General features: G+C 52.2%; 1 protein-coding gene across 4 annotated transcripts in view; it reads right to left on the reverse strand.

The window, feature by feature from the left end:
* Positions 1-8639, reverse strand: part of MMD2 (monocyte to macrophage differentiation associated 2) — a 60700-nt gene extending 52061 nt beyond the window's left edge. For 2 of the 4 annotated variants that reach the window (XM_034963569.3, XM_055114881.2), the window contains exon 1: positions 8307-8639. In XM_034963569.3, the coding sequence (XP_034819460.1) occupies positions 8307-8353 (47 nt within the window). In that variant the 5' untranslated portion in view covers positions 8354-8639. Of the gene's footprint in view, positions 1-7841; positions 8272-8306 lie in introns of those variants that run through there. The other 2 variants (XM_003819753.5, XM_055114879.2) reach the window with 2 other exon arrangements.
* Between the last annotated feature and the right edge of the window lie 11606 nt (positions 8640-20245).

A 20245-nucleotide genomic window follows, 5' to 3' on the forward strand; every position in this document is an offset into this window, starting at 1 on the left:
GGCTGCCGCGTGTGCCAGAATTTCCTTCCTTTTTAAAGCTAAATTTCTTTCTTTCTTTTTTTTTTTTTTTCTGAGATGGAGTCTCACTCTGTCGCCCAGCAGGCTAGAGTGCAGTGGTGTGATCTCAGCTCACTGCACCCTCTGCCTCCCGGATTCAAGCAATTCTCGTGCCTCAGCCTCTTAAGTAGCTGGGATTACAGGCATGCACCACCATGTCCAGTTAATTTTGCATTTTTAGTAGAGACAGGGTTTCACCATCTTGGCCAGGCTGGTCTTGAACTCTTGACCTCAGATGACCCACCCGCCTCAGCCTCCCAAATTGCTGGGATTACAGGCGTGAGCCACAGCGCCCGGCCTAAATTTCCTTATTTTGATCTCATTGCATAAGAGAGTGCCCTGAAGGGTTTGTAGGTCTAGGGGCCTGATGTCCACAGGCAACTCCCACAGTCCAGGAGGTGAAGGGCAGCCCCAACCCCATGAGGCACCTACAGCTCCAGCCTGCCTGCAGCCCTATCCTTGGAATCCCAAGAAAGCAACTCCCTTGATAACTATGATGGCAGCCTCAAAAGTAGCTTCTGTCCCTTTATTTTCTTCCCTCTGGAGCCCAAATCCAGACGGTTTAATTGCTTTTAAACCCTCAGTTTAAAAGCCCTTAATGGTGCCATAGAGCCCATGGAACAGTGGTTGGGTGTGCTCGGGACTCGTTGGGACCAGGCTCAGTATCCTCTCCACGCCCAGCCTGTGTTGCAGCCTCACCAGACCCTGCCCTGGGTCCCTGCACTTCACCCCCCAATGGCCTCTTTCTTCAATGTCCTTCCCTCACCCTGGAAAACTCCTATTCATCCTGAAGAGCCCACTTACATGCTGCAACCTCCGAGGCTTGTCCTGTCCTGTCATGGACACCTGTGGTTTCTGCCCATCCAGCATCTAGCATTACTCATTCTTCCCCACCCCACCTCCTGAGACAAGGTCTCCCTCTGTCACCCAGGCTGGAATGCAGTGGCACAATCATGGCTCACTGTAACCTCAATCTCCTAGGCTCAGGTGATCCTCCCATCTCAGCCTCCAAAGTAGCTGGGACTACAGGCATGAGCCACTACAACTGGCTAATTTTTAAATTTTTTGTACAGACAGGGTCTTTCTATGTTGCCCAGACTGGTCTGAAACTCCTGGGCTCAAGCAATCCTCCCGCCACAGCCTTCCAAGTAGCTGGGACTACAGGTACGTGCTACCATGCCCAGCTAATTTTTTGCCTTTTTTTGGAGAGACAGGGTTTCACCATGTCATCCAGGTTGGTCTTGAACTCCTGGGCTCTAGTGATCTTCCAGCTCAGCCTCCCAAAGTGCTGGGACTACAGGCTTGAGCCATCATGCTCGGCCTCAACAAGGTTTTTGAATGCATCAGTGAACCAACTAACCAGCTGTGGGTAGTGGACAAGCCAGGGACGCCCACCACACGCCAGACCATGCTGGCCCCTTGGGGAACACAAGAGGGTTTGAATAGCCCCAGCCCACTCCTGCTCCGAGCGGCTTGCAGTCTGGCTGGGGAGAGGTGTGCAAAGCTGAAGGACATGTGGGGCCATCCCCTGCTCATTCCTGAAGGATCCTAAAAGGCCCGGGACTTGGGACAAGCCTGGAAGGGTGGGCTGTGCCTGGATGAATCTGAAGATGCATTTCTGCACTGCTGATGAAGTGGGGGTTTCCAGGCAAATCTCACTTCCTATTTCTCCCTGCATATTGGTCAACTCAGCTCTTCGGTCAAGGAGAAAACAAACACACTGAGACCTGCTGGTGCTGAAAGAACAGCTCCCCCCAGGCATAGGCCGGGCGGCCACTGCCCTAACCTCCGCCCAACACTGCCTGGTATCAGCCCATCGTTTATTTGGCACCTACTGTATACCACTCTGCACTCATTTCCTCACAGTTAGTCCTACCAAGAAGGCATCCTTTTTTTGTTTTTCAGATTCTCATAGGAGCATGAACCCTATTGTGAACTGCACATGTGAGGATCTCGGTTGCGTGCTCCGTATGAGATTTTTTTTTTTTTTTTTTTTGAGACAGAGTCTTGCTCTGTCGCCCAGGCTGGACTGCAGTGGCACAATCCTGGATCACCGCAGCCTCCGCCTCCTGGGTTCAAGCAATTCTCCTGCCTCAGCCTCCCGAGTAGCTGGGATTACAGACACACACCACCACACCTGGCTAACTTTTGTATTTTTAGTAGAGAAGGGGTTCACCACGCTGGCCAGGCTGGCTTCAAGTGATCTGCCTGCTTCAGCCTCCCAAAGTGTTGGGATTACAGGCGTGAGCCACCACACCTGGCCTTTTTTTGTTTTTTGTTTGTTTTTTTGTTTGCTTGGTTGGTTTTTTAGAGACATGGTCTCGATATAATGGTCAGGGTGGTCTCAAACTCCTGGCCTCAAATAATCCACCGGGATTACAGGCATGAGACACCATGCCCAGCCAAGGAAGTCATCTTAATCCCTGTTTCCTCCATCCCTACAGTTCCCCATCTCACCTGGACGTATTCCTATCTGAAGTGTTATCACATAGTTATTATCTGTTGTCTGCTTCCCACAGAAGAATGTGAGCTCCAGGAGGGCAGGGAATTGTCTTGGTCAGCACCACCTGGCTACTTCCAACAGGTGCACATGGCAGCTGGAAACACCATCAATATCAACACATTCCTACAACTCCTGAACTCCTGCAGATGTAGGGCTACACATGACTTGTAGAAAACCCGATTCCAATTCTTTACACTGGCAACTAGATGGACGTTGAACCCTCAGCCTGAGTGGTTTCATTTTCGTGTGATTCAGTCTCTTTTTTTTTTTTTTTTTTAAGATGGAGTCTCACTCTATCACCCAGGCTGGAATGCAGTGGCAAGATCTTGGCTCACTGCAACCACTGCCTCCCAAGTTCAAGCAATTCTCCTGCCTCAGCCTCCTGAGTAGCTGGGACTACAGGTGCATGCCACCACACCCGGCTAATTTTTGTATTTTTAGTAGAGACAGGGTTTCACCATGTTGGTCAGGCTGGTCTCGAACTCCTGACCTCAGGTGATCCACCTGCCTTGGCTTCCCAAAGTGCTGGAATTAAAGGCGTGAGCCACCGCACCCAGCCTCAGTCTCATTTTCATAAAATATTTTGGTTTTATTGAACTACTTTGGACTTTAAATTTTTACAGTTGTTCATCTGAAATTTACATTTTGCCTTTTACCGTATTTTTTGGAGGTGGAGTTGTTCTATCACCCAGGCTTGAGTGCAGTGGCACGATCATAGCTCACTACAGCCTTGAACTCCCGGGCTCAAGGGATCCTCCTACCTCAGCCTCCTGAGTAGCTGGGACCGCAGGCACACAACCATGCCCAGCTAATTTTTTTCTTTTTGGAGAGGCTGGTCTCAAACTCCTGGCCTCCAGAGATCCTCGCACCTCAGCCTCCCAAAGCACTGGGGTTACATGCACTGCACCCAGACAGTTAGGCTTCTTATGCACTGGATATTAAAGTGGTATCTCATTTTGCATTGTCTTGGTTACCACTGTGAGGGAGCAGTTCTTCACATGCTCACCTGTGTTCTCTTCCAAGAAATCCCTGTCCGTGTCTTTTACATTTTCTATTTGGTTATTTGTCTTTTTCTGTTTCTTATTCTCTATATATTTTGGATATTAATTACTTGTTGGTTAAAGGTGTTGCAAATATGTCCTTTGCACTGTGGCTTGTCTTCTACTTTCTTCATGGCATTTTTGATTAACAGAAACTTAATTTTTTTTTTCTTTTTTTGAGACGGGGTCTCCCTCTGTCACCCAGGCTGGAGTGCAGGAGCTCAGTCTCAGCTCATTTGCAGCCTCGATCCCCAGGCTCAAGCAAGCCTCCCACCTTAGCCTCCTGAGTAACTGGGACTACAGGCACACTTCACCATGCCCAGCTAATTGTTTGTATTTTTTGTAGAGATGGGGTTTCACCATGTTGCCCAAGCTGGTCTTGAACTCCCGGACTCAGGTGCTCCTCCCACCTCGGCCTCCCAAAATGTTGGGATTACAGGCATAAGCCACCTTGCCCGGCTGCAACTTAATTTTTAATGTAGTCAAGTTCATCAATCTTTTTTTTATGATTTGTACTTTATGTGCCTTCAGAACCTTACCCCAAAGTTCAAAAGTTATTCTTTTATAGATCTCAAAGTTTTCAACTTTTTTATTTATTTCATGTTTACATCTTTCATCCCTCTAAAAGTGTCTTTTCTGTATGGTGTGAGGTAGGGTTCCTGTTCCACTGTTCTCATCTGAATAATGAATTGTCTCAGTACCACTTATCCAATAGATCATCCTTGCCTAGGTGTATCAGCAACACCACCTTTGGTAAAAATAAAATGCCTTTTAAAAAGTTGAGATGGGATCTTGCTATGTTGCCCAGAGTGTTCTCAATCTCCTGGCCTCAAGTGATCCTTCCTGCCTTGGCCTCAAGTGTAGCTGGGATTACAGGCACGTGCTACCACACACAGCTTAAAACACCTTTACATGCATGAATCTATTTCAGGCCTCTTTATTCTGCTCCATTGGTCAATTTGCCCAGCCATGCACCAACACCATACTGTCTTAATTCTTACAGCTTTATGATATGAATGTTTCTTGATGTAGAAAAGCCATTCCAGGTGACCAGGTGGTTACTTACATCAAAGACTCTAGGTTAGAACCTAGGGGGTTAGCTGGCCTACCACCCACTGAGAAACAGAGACTCCAAGAAGGACAGCATTTTTTACAATGTCACACATAATTTAATTTGGAATACCCATCTCTCACCACAGAAGATACCAATACGGTAGACACAATCTACATGTGGTTATTGAGCCCTTGGAATTGACTAGCCCAAATTCAGACGGGCTGTAAGTATAAAATGCACATTAGATGAAGACTTGTGGGGAGAAAAATGTAAAATATCTCCTAAATAATTTGTTCATATTCATTGTATATTGATATAATAATGCCTTGGATATAAAGAGTTAACTAAAATATATTCTAAAAATTATAATAATTTCACCTGTTTATTTTTACTTTCTTATAACAAGATGGAATATTAGGCACACATTAAACTGAGTGTCTACTAGAAAATTTAAAGCTGGCCGGGCGTGGTGGCTCACTCCTCTAATCCCAGCACTTTGGAAAGCCAAGGTGGGTGGATCATTTGAGGTCAGGAGTTCGAGACCAGCCTGGCCAATATGGTGAAACCCTACCTCTACTAAAAATACAAAAATTAGCCAGGCGTGGTTGCGGGCATCTGTAGTCCCAGCTACTTGGGAGGCTGAGGCAGGAGAATCGCTTAAACCTGGGAGGCAGAGGTTGTAGTGAGCAGAGATTGCACCATTGCACTCCAGCCTGGGTGACAGAGTGAGACTCCATCTCAAAACTAAATAAATAAAATAAAGCCACATCTGTGGCTTGTATATTACTCATGGACAGCCCTGGATTATACCATTAAATTCATTCAATCAGCTGGGTGCAGTGGCTCATGCCTGTAATCCCAACACTTCAGGAGGCTGAGGCAGGAGGATCACTTGAGCCTAGGCGTTCAAGACCAGCCTGGGCAACATAGTGAGACCCCATCTTTACAGATACTTTTTTTTTAATTAGCCAGGCATGGTGGTGCACACCTGTAGTCCCAGCTACTCAGGAGGCTGAGACAGGAGAATCATGTTTGCCTAGGAGTTTGAGGCTGCAGTGAGCTATGATCACACCACTGCATTCCAGCCTGGGTGATAGAGTAGATCCTATCTTTAAAAAAAAAAATCACTTAATCAAGAAGCCTTTACTACAGACCTAATTTGTGGACTGTACAGTTGTAAAGACTGCACAACGAGGAAGGGAACAGAAATAGAACTAATCCATGCGATCCATTTCCTCCCTGGACCCATCACCCATAGAAGCTGCATTGGCCCAAGCATGAAAGACTGGCCCGTGCTCCAGCTCCAGATCCCTATTCCAATTCCAGAGCAGCCAGCGCAAGTGTCCAAATCTAGAGACCATTTAGACCAGCTCTCATGACTTTACAAATCAACCCACTGGGGTCAAGAGAGGTTGAGACATCTACCAAGGTCACACAGCAGGTGTGGGACAGGCCCGGGCTGGTTGCTGAGACTTCAGAGCTCCTTCCCTTCATGTCCACGTCGGCAGCCTTAAACCCAGGGTTTCTCTCTTTCCCGTGAACAGTCCACCAACTTACGTCTCACAAAATCCCCTGGAGCCAGCCTTTACAAGTCCAAGTGCCCACTTTGGGAGGCCGAGGTGAGAGGATCACTTGAGCCCAGGAGTTCAAGACCAGCTTGGGCAACATGGCAAGACCCCGCCTCTATTAAAAATACAAAAATTAGCCAGGCTTGGTGGCAGGCGCCTGTAGTCCCAGTTACTCGGAAGGCTGAGGCGGGTGAATCACTTGAACCCGGGAGGTGGAGGTTGCAGTGAGCTGAGATCACGCCACCGCACTCCAGAGTCGGCAACAGAGTGAGACTCTGTCTCAAAAAAAATATATATATATATACAAAAATTATCTGGGTATTGTCGTGGTCCACACCTGGAATCCCAGCTACTCGAGGCTGAGGCAGGAGGATCGCTCAAGCCCAGAAATTTGAGGCTGTAGTGAACCATGATTGTGCCACTGCACTCCAGCCTTAGTGTGGGTGACAGAGCGAAACCCTGTCTCAAAGAAAAAAAACAAAGGCCGGGGGCGGTGGGTCATGCCTGTAATCCCAGCACTTTGGGAGGCCGAGGTGGGGGGATCACGACGTCAAGAGATTGAGACCATCCTGGCTAACGCGGTGAAACCCCGTCTCTACTAAAAATACAAAAAATTAGCCGGGCATGGTGGCAGGTGCCTGTAGTCCCAGCTACTCGGAAGGCTGAAGCAGGAGAATCGCTTGAAACCAGGAGGTGGAGGTTGCAGTGGGCCGAGATCATGCCATTGCACTCCAGCCTGGGCAACAAGAGCGAGACTCCATCTCAGAAAAAAAAAAAAGTAAGTCCAGTCCAGTCCCACAATCTGGTCAACAGAGTCAATCCGCAGGAACTCATCCTCAAGTCCTTCCCAAGTGCATCACATCTCCGGGTGGGATTCCCCATTTAGGAGAGATAGACTCATCATGTCCCCCAGGGGGAAACAGAGGGTGAGACTGAGGGGGAAGGAAGGGTTCCGTCCTGTCCGCCAGCCTTCCCTACCCTGGACACCATCCTAGCCCTGAGCTCCTCTTGTCAAGCTGTGCTCAATATGACCAGAACTTGTGGAGACTTCAGGAGCACCAGGGCACTCTCAACAACCAGTTGCAAGTAACAAGCCACACTGATGTGAGTAGGAAGAATACTGCCAGCCCATCTCCCACTCACCACCCACTGGAGCCTCAGCACACACCAGGCCCCTCTGTTCACGAAGGCAGGGGACCCCAGGTGGCAGAGGGGGAAAGGTGACCTGGAGGACAGCCTGGTGCCCCCTCCAAAGAGGCCCCCGCGGGCTGCTCCCAACAGACGGGTCTGTGCTCGCCGAAGACCACTGGGGACGGAGGAGCAACTTTAGGAGGGGATTTTTCATGCCAGCTTCCAGGCAAGCACATCTCCCAACAAAATCTTAAAGATATGTAAAAGGAGAAACCCCCTCCCCACGCCCACCTTCTTCACTGGAATTCCAAGCAACAGGAGCCTAACTTCTACTCAGATATCACAATGTCTGTTAATCACCATTTTACAAAAGAGACTGAGGTTCTGAGGGGACCACGGAGTTCACACTATGAAAAGACCAGGATGTACAGGTGCCTCCCCCCACCGCACCCCGAGCCTCAGTTTCTCCATCTGAAAAGAGCACTTACTCTTTCCTCCGACTTGCTGGAAGGGTGGACAGAGGTGGTACCAACGCCTTTTACCATGAACAAGAGTGCCCAAGAGAGACCGAGCGTAACTGCCCGAGCGTAGCTGGCCTGGGCTCCAGGCGCTGTGCAAAGTGCTCTGCAAGGACCAGCTCGCTTAATCCTCACGGCGACCCAGGACACGGGGACTCGCATAACCCCCGTTTTGCAAACGTGGAAATGAGGTTCAGAGAAGTGAAGCGACTTGCCCAATGGCACCTAGCGAGGAGGCGCGGGCGCCCCGGTTACTCCATCCCAGCGAGAAGACGAGGCTGCCTGGGTCCTGGTTTTCTCGGGCGGGGGTCAGGGGTCCGCCGATCCCCTCTGGCGCTCTGGGCGGCGGGGCCCGAGAACCAAGGTGGCCTCCGCGGCCCCCGCCGCCGCGCGCCCCTCCCTCCCTCCCCGCGGACCTCCGCGGCCGCCGCTCACCTAGCGTATTTCGTCTTCTGGAAATCCAGCAGCCGGGGGGCGAACATCGCGGCGCTTCCATGGGAATCTGGCCCCGGGCTCAGAGCGCGGGTAGCTGGCAGAGCCTGGGGGGCGCGGCGGCCGCAGCAGCAGGTTGGACGGCGCGCGGCGGGGGCCAAGGGGACCTGGTCGGCGCCCGGAGCCGGAGCCGGAGCCGGAGCCCGAGCCGGAGCTGGAGGCGCCCGGAGCCGCAGACGCCAAATCCCGAGCAGATGGTGGCGGGGGCGGGGCGGGCGGGGGCACGGGGGGGCTCCCGGGCTCGCGCTGCCAATCGCCTAAGCCCGGCCCCCTCCCTCCCGCGACCCCGCCGCCTCCGCTGGGGTGGAGGAGGGTCGTGGGGAGATGGGGGGTGGGAGAGGTGGGGGTGAGGAAGTGGGCGTAAGGAGTGGGGGCGGGACGGGGGGGTTCTGGCTGCGCGCGCGAGCCACCCATCGCCCAGGCCTGGGGCGGCCCTGGCCCCGGCCCCTCTTCCCGGTGCCCTCCCTGGAAGCCAGGAGGTGGGGGGTTGGTGGGGTGGGGAGCGGGAAGTGGTAGTAGGGGGAAGTGGGAAGGATTGGGAAGGGGGGGCGCCAGGTGGGTGGAATGCAAAGTTGCGGGGCTGAGGGAGTCGGGGAGTGGGAAGGGGACGGGAGTGGGAACAGGGGGTGCTGGAGGGGTTGGGGGAAGTGGGAAGAGGGGGGTAAGGAGAGTGGGAATGGACGTGGGATGAGTGGGAAGTGGGGGCGTTGGTGGGGAGTGGGGGACTTGGGGGTGGGGGAGCGGAAAGTGGGGGGTTGGGGGGAGTGGGGGACCTGGGGGTGGAGGAAGTGGAAAGTGGGGAAGTTGGGGGGAGTGGGGGACCTGGGGGTGGAGGAAGTGGAAAGTGGGGGGTTGGGGGGAGTGGGGGACCTGGGGGTGGAGGAAGTGGAAAGTGGGGGGTTGGGGGAGTGGGGGACCTGGGGGTGGAGGAAGTGGGGGGTTGGTGGGAAGAAGGGGACCTGGAGGTGGAGGGAGTGGGAAGTCGGGGTGTTGGGGGGAGAGGGAGTGGAAAGTGGGGGGTTGGGGGGAGTGGGGGACCTGGGGGTGGAGGGAGTGGGAAGTGGGGGTGTTGGGGGGGGAGTGAGGGGGTTAGTGGGAAGAGAGGGACTTGGAGGTTGGGGGAGTGGGAAGTGGGGGTGTTGGAGTGAGCGGGGGACCTGGGGGTGGGGGGAGTGGGAAGTGGGGGTGTTGGAGGGATCGGGGGACCTGGGGGTGGAGGGAGTGGGAAGTGGAGGAGTTGGTGGGGAGTGGGGGACCTGAGGGTGGAGGGAGTGGAAAGTGGGGGAAGTTGGGGGGAGTGGGGGACCTGGGGGTGGAGGGAGTGGGAAGTGGGGGTGTTGGGGGGTGGAGGGAGTGGAAAGTGGGGGGTTGGGGGAGTGGGGGACCTGGGGGTGGAGGAAGTGGGGGGTTGGTGGGAAGAAGGGGACCTGGAGGTGGAGGGAGTGGGAAGTCGGGGTGTTGGGGGGAGAGGGAGTGGAAAGTGGGGGGTTGGGGGGAGTGGGGGACCTGGGGGTGGAGGGAGTGGGAAGTGGGGGGTTGGGGGGAGTGGGGGACCTGGGGGTGGAGGAAGTGCAGGTTGGTGGGAAGAAGGGGATCTGGGGGTGGAGGGAGTGGGAAGTGGGGGTGTTGGGGGGGGAGTGAGGGGGTTAGTGGGAAGAGAGGGACTTGGAGGTTGGGGGAGTGGGAAGTGGGGGTGTTGGAGGGAGCGGGGGACCTGGGGGTGGGGGGAGTGGGAAGTGGGGGTGTTGGAGGGATCGGGGGACCTGGGGGTGGAGGGAGTGGGAAGTGGAGGAGTTGGTGGGGAGTGGGGGACCTGAGGGTAGGGAGACTGGAAAGTGGGGTTGGTGGGGGGTGGAGGGAGTAGGAAGTGGATAGGGGACTTCTCAATCCAGCCCCTTTTTCCCAGGTGTCCTCCACCAGTACTTTTTCCAGTGAGGAGAAAAAAGCCCTCCAGGGCTAGACAGGGCTGGACCGACCCCACTGGCCCCAACTTGGCTGGAGGGACAGCGGACACTGTGCCCGTCGTCCCCAGTGTAGCTGGGCCCAGCACCTACCGCCTACCTGTGGCTTGCTTGCTCCCCCCACTGCCTGGCTCCCTACTGCCACGTCCCTGCTAGGCACAAGGGCCCCTATGGGACCTGCCCGGGAAGGGTCAGGGCCTCTGGGAAAACCCTCTTCCCCCAAGACTTCATGACTCTGAGGACCCTCGTGACCCCCATGACAGGGTCATTTGCATCTGGTGGCTGGATTCCCGAGTACAAATTCCAGCTTTCTCCCTTAGGAGACCTGGGCCAGGTTCTGGGCTTTGGAAAACCAACCACCCTATGGGAGGCTTGGAACCCCGGGGGGGCTGATGGAGGGAAGACAGGCTTCCATGTGAAAGACATGCCAGCGGCACCTGAGGAACCCTAGGATTGGTCCCCGGATCCAAGAGAAGGCCCTTCCTTTGCACGCACACTTCACCCTCCTTCCCAAGCCCCAGCCCCTATTCCTTTTTATTAATACAGTAATGCTTTATTTGAGATCCTGCTGAACATTCAGAAGATAACCCCACCCACTCCCTCTGCCCCCAGGGAGCTAGGACCAGAAGTGGGAAAAAGACAAAGGACTTCACCTTTTTTTCTTTTTTTTTTTGAGACGGGGTCTTACTCTGTCGCCCAGGTTTGAGTGCAGTGGCGCCATCTCAGCTCACTACAACCTCTGCCTCTCGGGTTCAAACGATTCTCGTGCCTCAGCCTCCCAAGTAGCTGGGACTACACGCGTGCACCACCATGCCCAGCTGATTTTTGTATTTTTAGTAGAGATGGGGTTTCACCATGTTGGCCAGGCTGGTCTCAAACTCCTTGACCTCAGGTGATCTGCCCGCCTCAGCCTCCCAAACTGGGGAGATTACAGGTGTTGCTGACTCCATCTAATTTATTTCGCCACTCCCACTGGGGAGGACCAGAGGGTTATAAGTAGATGCCTTCAGAGGCCACGGCAGGGCTGAGGGCTGGGGGGTGGGGTGGGGGATGGCTGAGGTGGGGACCAGAAGAGGGATCAGGAATGCTTAGGAGGCAAAGGCCACCAGACCACCCTGATGATGGATTAGAAGTGGCAGATGCAGCCGGGCACGGTGGTTCATGCCTGTAATCCCAGCACTTGGGGAGGCCGAGGCAGGCGGATCACGAGGTCAGGAAATCGAGACCATCCTGGGACTATAAGTCCCAGCTACTTGGGAGGCTGAGGCAGGTGAATCGCTTGAACCTGGGAGGCGGAGGTTGCAGTTAGCCAAGATCACACCACTGCACTCCAGCCTGGGTGACAGAGCGAGACTCCGTCTAAAAAAAAAGAAAGAAAGAAAGTGGCAGATGGTCTCTCTCTCTCCTGGAGCTGAGACACTCTTCTGCCCTGGGACATGAGAACTCCTGGTTTTCCAACCTCTGCCTCCAGGATCTCAGCCTCCGTCCCAGCCTCATCTATCTATCTATCTATCTATCTATCTATCTATCTATCTATCCATCTATCTATCTATATTTTTTTAAGCCAGGTGGGGTAAGCCACTGCTCATGCCTGTGATCTCAGCATTTTGGGAGGCCAAAGCAGAAAGATTGCTTGAGGCCAAGAATTCAGGACCAACCTTGGCATGGTGAAACCCCATTTATACAAAAAATTTTAAAATTAGCCAGGCATGGTGGCATGCGCCTGCAGTCCCAGCTCCTCAGGAGGCTGAAGCAGGAAGATCACTTGAGCCCAGGAGTTGGAGGCTACAATGAGCTATGATGGCACCACCGCACTCCAGCCTAGGCGACAGAGTGAGACCCTCTCTTAAAAAAAAAAAAAAAAGACAAGGGCCAGGCACGGTGGCTCACGCCTGTACAGAGTGAGACCCTCTCTTAAAAAAAAAAAAAAAAAAAAAAGACAAGGGCCAGGCACGGTGGCTCGCGCCTGTTAATCCCAGCACTTTGGGAGGCCAAAGCAAGTGGATCACCTGAGGTCAGGAGTTCCAGACCAGCCTGGCCAACATGGTGAAACCCCATCTCTATTAAAAATAAAACAAATGAGCAGGGGGTGGTGGTACACGCTTGTAATCCGAGCTACTCGGGAGGCTGAGCCATGAGAATCACTTGAACCCGGGAGGCAGAGGCTGCAGTGAGCCGAGATTGTGCCACTGTACTCCGGCCTGGGTGACAGAGCAAGACTCTGTCTGAAAAAGGAAAAGAGAAGAAGAAAGAAGAAAGAAGAAGAAGAGGAGGAAGAGGAGGAGGAGAAGGAAGAGGAGGAGGAGGAGGGAAATGAAACAGAAGAAATGACTTTTTAGGCATTGGTGCATAGTCAGGAGGAGTCCCATTCTTGAAGCCTTGTTTCTGCCGCGTGTCTGGCATCTACATTTGCGTGTCCCAGCTGGGATGCTGTGCGTCACAAGTCACAAAACAAGCGAGACCTCGGATAGGAGCAATGAATGCCTCCTATCCCCTCCTGCCGATGAGGGAAACTGAGGCTCATGGGCTGGGGACCTTCCCAAGGTCACAGGGCCTATGGGGGCGGGACTGTCCTGGAGCCCAGCTGGGCTCTGGGCTGATTTCCCGACACAGAACTCCTGCTCTGGTGATTTCTCGGACCTCCAGAAGATGGAAGTCAAACAGAAGTAGTAAGCAAAGCCAAGCCCTGCATGCCATGGCATCTGCCCTGACCTTGACTTCTATGGCCCTTGCTCTGACCCCACAGGTCCAGGCCTCGCTGTCCACTGCACCGGGACACACCTGTCCCCAGGTACCAGCGACACCTCTGCCCCAGCCAGGCTCAGACAGCCACTGGTAACCACAGCTCCCAGGAGGCTGGGGCTGGGCCTGTCCAGGGTCCATGGCCTGCCGCCCTCTTCCTGGCCCCAGCCTGCTGTTGACCTTCGAGCCGACCTTGGCAATGGAATCTTTAGGGCCGCAGAGGGGACCCCCGAAGTGGAACTCAAGCCTAGAAATGGATTTTCTGTTTCTCCAAAAGCAAAAGATGTTGAATAAAAAATTAGTTACTATTTTTACTGTCGGGATCCAGTTGTTATGGCAACTGAGGGCCTGACTCCTGCTCAGGAGGAGGCGGGGTTGGAGTATGATGAGGGAGAAGGCAGGGATGGGGCTTGGGGCAGGCACCAGCTGGGGGACAAGCTGGTGCAGGCGGCAGGTCTGCCCCTCCAGACAGAAGTCTCCCCGTCTGCTCGCCTGATTGTGCTCACCTGACTGTGTTCCTAATGACCCTGTCTCCCTTTAGCCACACTCACCTCCTGCCACCTCTGAGGGCTCCAGCTTGGCCCAGCCTGGTCACCTAAGCCTCTCTCTCCACTGCCTCTGGGAATGGGTGGTCGTGCCCTCATCTCCAGGTGAAAACCGAGGCCACTGCCTCAGGGACAACTCACACTGAGTAGATACTCCATCAACCTCACCTGGCCAAAACCCTCCCTCCGTCCCTGCTCTCCGTCTCAAGGTAGCACCAGTAGCCACCAGGGCCAGGTTGATGGCAATTGAAAGTTTTGCAGGTTTGCCAGGAGTGGTGGCTCACACCAGTAATCCTAGCACGTGAGGAGGCCAAGGTGGGAGGATCACTTGAGGCCAGGAGTTCAAGACCAGTAGCATAGCGGGACCCCATCTCTACAACAAATTAAAAATTAGCTAGGTGTGGTGGTGCACACCTGTAGTCCCAGCTACTTGGAAAGCTGAAGTAGGATCACTTGAGCCCAAGAGTTTGAGGCTGCAGTGAGCTACAGTCGTGCCACCGCACTCCATCCTGGGCAGCAGAGCAAGATCCTATCTCTAAAAAAATAAATTTAAAGGCCAGGCACGGTGGCTCACACCTGTAATCCCAGCACTTTGGGAGGCTGAGGCAGGCAGATCACTTGAGATCAGGAGTTTGAGACCAGTCTGGCCAACATGGTGAAACCCCATCTCTACTAAAAATACAAAAAATTAGCCAGACGTGGTGGTGTGCATCTGTAATCCCAGCTACTTGAGAGGCTGAGGCAGGAGAATTGCTTGAACCCAGGAGGCGGAGGTTGCAGTGAGCCAAGATTGCGCCACCGCCACTCCAGTCTGGGTGACAGAATAAGGCTCTGTTGCAAAAATAAATAAATAAATAACTTAAAAAGGAGAAAGGTGGAAAAGGGAGAGGGTGGATGGGGCTCAGGAGGATCGGGGAGTTAAAAATTACAAAAAGTGTAAAGCAGGCATTGGTCCACGTGAAACCATCTGGGTTTGCTAACGGTGCTTATCAAAGTTAGGTTCCTGCCCTCCCCTGGAGGCTGGGACACAGGGGCCCTCTCCTCCTGCATTGCTGGAACAAACTGTAACTTCTGGCAGCCTTGAGCTTTCTCAGGCAGGCACTTTTAGAGAGACAGGGGCCATCCTAGGGATGCAACCTTGAGCGGCTGGAAACGAGGTTCGTGTTTGTTCAAGTTTTTATGGGCCAAGGCTGAGGCCCAGCTGAGAAAGCGCTCAAAAGAGCCTGGCTGGAGTTTGGCCAAGGAGAGTGTCTTTGCCGGGGGTCTGGGGGTGGCCCTAGGACGGGGAAACAATGTTGCCTGGGGTATTAGGGTCTGAAGGAAGTCAGGGAAGTCTTCTCAGCTGAGTCTTGCAAGATGGCTGGAAAACGAGCAGGAGGACAAGAAGGAGCAGGTGAGAAAAAGGCATCCAGGTGGGGAAGTGAGTTCCAAGTGAAGGGAACAGCATCAACAGCACCTGTAGGCAGGCATGGTAGCTCATGCCTGTAATCCCAGCATTTGGGAGGCCAAGGCAGGCGGATCACTTGAGATCAAGAGTTCAAGACCAGCCTGGTCAACATGGCGAAACCCCATCTCTACTAAAAATACAAAAATTAGCCAGGCATGATGGCAGGTGCCTGTAATCCCAGCACTTTGGGAGGTCAAGGCAGGAGGATCACTTGAGGTCAAGAGTTTGAGACCAGCCTGGCAAACATAGAGAAAACCTGTCTCTACTAAAAATACAAAAATTAGCCGGATGCGGTGGCGCGCGCCTGTAGTCCCCACAGCTACTGGGAGGCTGAGGCAGGAGAATCGCTTGAATGCTTGAACCTGGGAGGCAGAGGTTGCAGATCACACCACTGCACTCCAGCCTGGGGGACAGAGAGAGACTCTCTCTCAAAAAAAAAAAAGAAAAAAGAAAGAAAACACAATACCCACATTTGTGTCAGGTTATGGCATACAGAACCTGAACTGACACTGATACTAAATGTAATAGTCTAACTCCCCCAACCCATTTTTTTGAGACAGGGTCTCCCTCTGTTGTCCAGGCTAGAGTGCAGTGGCATAATCATGGCTTACTGCAGCCTCGAACTCCTGGTCTCGAGCAATCCTCCCACCTCAGCCTACCAAGTAGCTAGGATCACAGATGCACACCATGACACACTGCTAATCTTTTAATTTTTTGTAGAGACAAAGTCTCAGTATGTTGCCCAGGCTGATCCCAAACTCCTGGGCTCAAGCGATCCTCCCTCCTCAGCCTCCCAAAGTGCTGGGGTTGCAGGCATGAGCCACCCCGCCCGGCCTTGACTCCCTTTTTGATATTTAACTGCTTGTGATATTGTGATACAATAAATATTATTTGGTTCCTTCCCTTGGTTCCTGAGGCAGAGCTTCTGAAACCTTTGTAGACGAGGGCACTAAGGAGGATCTTTAGTTGTAGTATTTGATCTTTGACTGTTTCCTGACACAGACCTCCTAAGATCTCCGTAACGTCCTGAGTGATAGGAACATCTTTTGTTCTAGTGAGGTGACTCCTGGGGGGGTCCTGGGTAGCCTCAGGATGTGGGGGCTAGTTGCCAGGCGAACCAACCACATGATTAGAGGGTTAGAACGTTTACTCCTCCCCCTGACTTCCGGAGAGGGAAGAGGGACTGACGGGTGCGTTCATCACCAATGATTCAGTACATCATGCCTATGAAATGAAGCCTCCAAAAAACCCAAGAAGGGCCAGGCATGGTGGCTCACGCCTGTAATCCCAGCACTTTGGGAGGCCGAGGTGGGCAGATCACCTGAGGTCAGGAGTTTGAGACCAGCCTGGCCGACATGGCGAAACCCCATCTCTACTCTACTAAAAATAAAAAAAAATTAGCCGGGCATCGTGGGGCGTGCCTGTGGTCCCAGTTAGTTGAGAGGCTGAGGCAGGAGAATTGCTTGAACTCAGGAGGCGAAGGTGCAGTGAGCTGAGGTCGCGCCACTACACTCCGGCCTGGGTGACAGAGCAAGACTCTGTCTCAAAAAAACAAAACAAAACAAAACAAACAAAACAAAACAAAACAAAAGGACAGCACTCGGAAAGCTTCAATGCTGAACATGTGGAGGTGCCGGGAGGGTGGTGTGCCCAGAGAGGGCATGGAAGCTCCACCCGTTCCCACAAAACTTGCCCCTTCGGCCTCGGCATCTGGCCATTCCTCTGCATTTTTGGTAATGCCCTTTATAGTAAACTGGTAAACAGGCCGGCCATGGTGGCTCACGCCTATAATCCCAGCACGTTGGGAGGCTGAGGCGGGCGGATCACTTGAGGCCGGGAGTTCAAGACAAACCTGGCCAACATAGCAAAACCCCATCTCCACTAAAAATACAAAAATTAGCTGGGTGTGGTGGTGGGTGCCTGTAATCCCAGCTACTTGGGAGGTTGAGGCAGGAGGATCGCTGGAGCCCAGGAGGAGGTGGTTGGTTGTAGTGAACCGAGATCACACTTCTGCACTCCAGAGCAAGACTCCGTCTCAAAAAAAAAAAAGTGCTTTGTGTTAAGTATTGAGTGGTGTGAGAGTAGGAAACACACTTTGGTCTTATTTTATTTTATTTCAGAGACAGGGTCTGGCTCTGCCACCTGGTATGATCACAGCTCACTATAGCCCTGAACTCCTGGGTGCAAAGCATCCTCCAACCTCAGCCTCCCTAGTAGCTGGGACTACAAGTGCACATCATCATGCCTGGCTACTTTTTTTTTTTTTTTTTGTAGAGAATGAGGGTCTCACTATGTTGCCCAGGCTGGTCTCAAACTCCTGGCCTCAAGTGATTCTCTTGCCTCAGCCTCCCAAAGTACTGGGATTACAGCCACGAGCTACCACACACTGCCTATTTTTATTTAATATAAAAAAAATTTTGTTGGCCACGCATGGTGGCTTGCACCCGTAATCCCAGCACGTTGGGAGGCTGAGGCGGGTGGATCACTTGAGGCCAGGAGTTCAAGACCAGCCTGGCCAACATGGCAAAAACCCATCTCTACTAAAAATACAAAAATTAGCTGGGTATGGTGACACATGCCTGTAATCCCAGCTACTCGGGAGGCTGAGGCATAAGAATCACTTAAGACTGGGAGGCACAGATTGCAGTGAGCTGAAATCATGCTGCTGCACTCCAGCCTGGGCAACACAGAGAGACTCTGTCTCAAAAAAAAAAAAAATATATATATATTATATATACACACACACATATATATATGTATTTTTTGTAGAAAACGAGGTCTCACTTTGTTGCCCAGGCTGGTCTCAAGCTCCTGGTCTCAAGTGGTCCTCCCACCTCAGCCTCCCACTGGGATTACAGTCATGTCAGTGTACTCGGCCTGTTTTTATTTTTAATTTTTAATTTTTTTGTAGAGACATGCTGTGTTGTTTAGGCTGGTCTCAAACTCCTAGTCTCAAGCAATCCTCCCATCTCTGCCTCTCAAAGCACTGGGATCATAGGTGTAGGCCACTGTGCCTGGCCTTGTTCTATTTTTAAATCTTTTTTTTTTTTTTTTTTAACAGAGTCTCGTTCTGTCGCCAGGCTGGAGTGCAATGGCGCGATCTCGGCTCACTGCAACCTCCGCCTCCAGGGTTCAAGTGATTCTCCTGCCTCAGCCTCCCGAGTAGCTGGGACTACAGGCATGCGCCACCACGCCCAGCTAATTTTTGTATTTTTAGTAGAGACAGGGTTTCACCATGTTGGCCAGGCTTGTCTTGAACTCCTGACCTCAAGTGATCCACCCACCTTAGCCTCCCAAAGTGCTGCGATTCCAGGTGTGAGCCACCGCGCCCGGCCAAATCTTATATAGTGCTGAAAGCTTTTAAGTATCATTTTCCCTCTTCCCCCGTGACTGACATCTGGGGAAGTTGATAAGAAGCCTCAGTGCTCCCTCCTTTGCCGCCAATGGGAGGTTTAAACCACACAAGCCCCTGAGTGCACAAACCCTCACCCAGTCACACCCACCAACCACCATAAAAACCCCAAGCCAGCCTCCTTTCCCTGTTCTCGCAAGACTTTTTTTTGTTTATTTATTTTTAGACGGAGCCTCGCTCTGTCGCCAGGCTGGAGTGCAGTGGTGCGATCTTGGCTCACTGCAACCTCCACCTCCCAGGTTCAAGCGATTCTCCTGCCCCAGCCTCCTGCGTAGCTGGGATTACAGGCGCCCTCCACCCGCCACCACGCCTTGCTAATTATTTGTATCTTTAGTAGAGACGAGAGTTCACCATGTTGGCCAGGCTGGTTTCAAACTCCTGGCCTTGTGATCCACCTGCCTTGGCTTCCCAAAGTGCTGGGATTACAGGCGTGAGCCACCACGCCCGGCCTCTTTTAGTTATTTTTAAATGTACAATTTGGCCGGGCGCGGTGGCTCACGCCTGTAACCCCAGTACTCACTATGTTGCTCTCATCAAGATCAAGAGACTCCATCTCCACTAAAAGTACAAAAATTAACTGGGTGTGGTGGTGCGTGCCTGTGGTCCCAGCTACTTGAGAGGCCTAGGTGGGAGGATTGCTTGAGCCTGGGAGGTTGAGGCTGTGGTGAGCCGAGACGGCACCACTGCACTCCAGCCTGGGCAATAGAGTGAGACTATGTCTGAAAAGGGAAGGGAGGGGAGGGGAGGGGAAGGGAAGGGACAGCCTTGGAAAATAAAAAATGAAAAACAAAATTAAAGAAGGAAATGAAAAGTAAGCCAGAGGAAATGTATGCAATACTAAAATCTTATATCCAAACTATAAAAAGAACACTTACAAGTCAACTATGAGAAGACAAAAACAAATCCAATTTTTAAAATGGGATTTTAAAAATTTGAACAGAAATTTCACAAAAGAAAATATACAAAAGGCCAGGGCTGGGCACAGCGGCTCACACTTGTAATCCTAGTGCTTTAGGAGGTCAAGGTGGGAGGATCACTTGAGGCCAGAAGTTCAAGACCAGCGTGGGCAACATAGCGAGACCCCATCTCTAAAAAAAAAAAATCATATAAATTAGCCAGGAGTGGTGGCATGTGCCTGTAGGTCCAGCTACTAAGGAGGCTGAGGTGGGAGGATCGCTTGAGCCCACGAATTGAAGGCTGCAGTGAGCTATGATCATGCTGCTGCCGTCCAGCCTAGACAATGCTGTGTCTAAAAAAAAAAAAAGGAAGATATTCAAAAGGCCAATTAGCACAAGAAAAGATGCTCAACATCATTAGCCACCCGGGAAATGCAAATCAAAACCACAGTGATAGACCATTACCTGTCCATTACAACAGCTGAAATTAAAGACTAGTGATACCAAGAATAGCAACTGGACCTCTCCTTCAGTGCCAGTGGGAAAGTAAAATGATGTACCAGTTTGGGAAACAGTTTGGTTCTTACTATATGATTTAGCAATTCCACACTTAGAGAATGAACATGTATTCACCCAACAACTTTTACACGAATGTGCTTAGCAGTTTTATTCATAATTGCCCCAAAATAAAAGAAACTCAGTGTGCACCGGCTGGTGAATGGATGAATGAATTGTGTCATATCTTTGCGGTCGAATACTACTCAGCAGTAAAAAGGAATGAACTACTGATACATGTAACATAGAAGAATCTCAGAAACATGCGGAGGCCAGGCACGGGGGCTCACGCCTGTAATCCCAGCACTTTGGGAGGCTGAGGTG

The sequence above is a fragment of the Pan paniscus genome, chromosome 6 (assembly GCF_029289425.2).
Source record: "Pan paniscus chromosome 6, NHGRI_mPanPan1-v2.0_pri, whole genome shotgun sequence".
In the NCBI taxonomy this organism is placed as follows: Eukaryota; Metazoa; Chordata; class Mammalia; order Primates; family Hominidae; genus Pan; species Pan paniscus.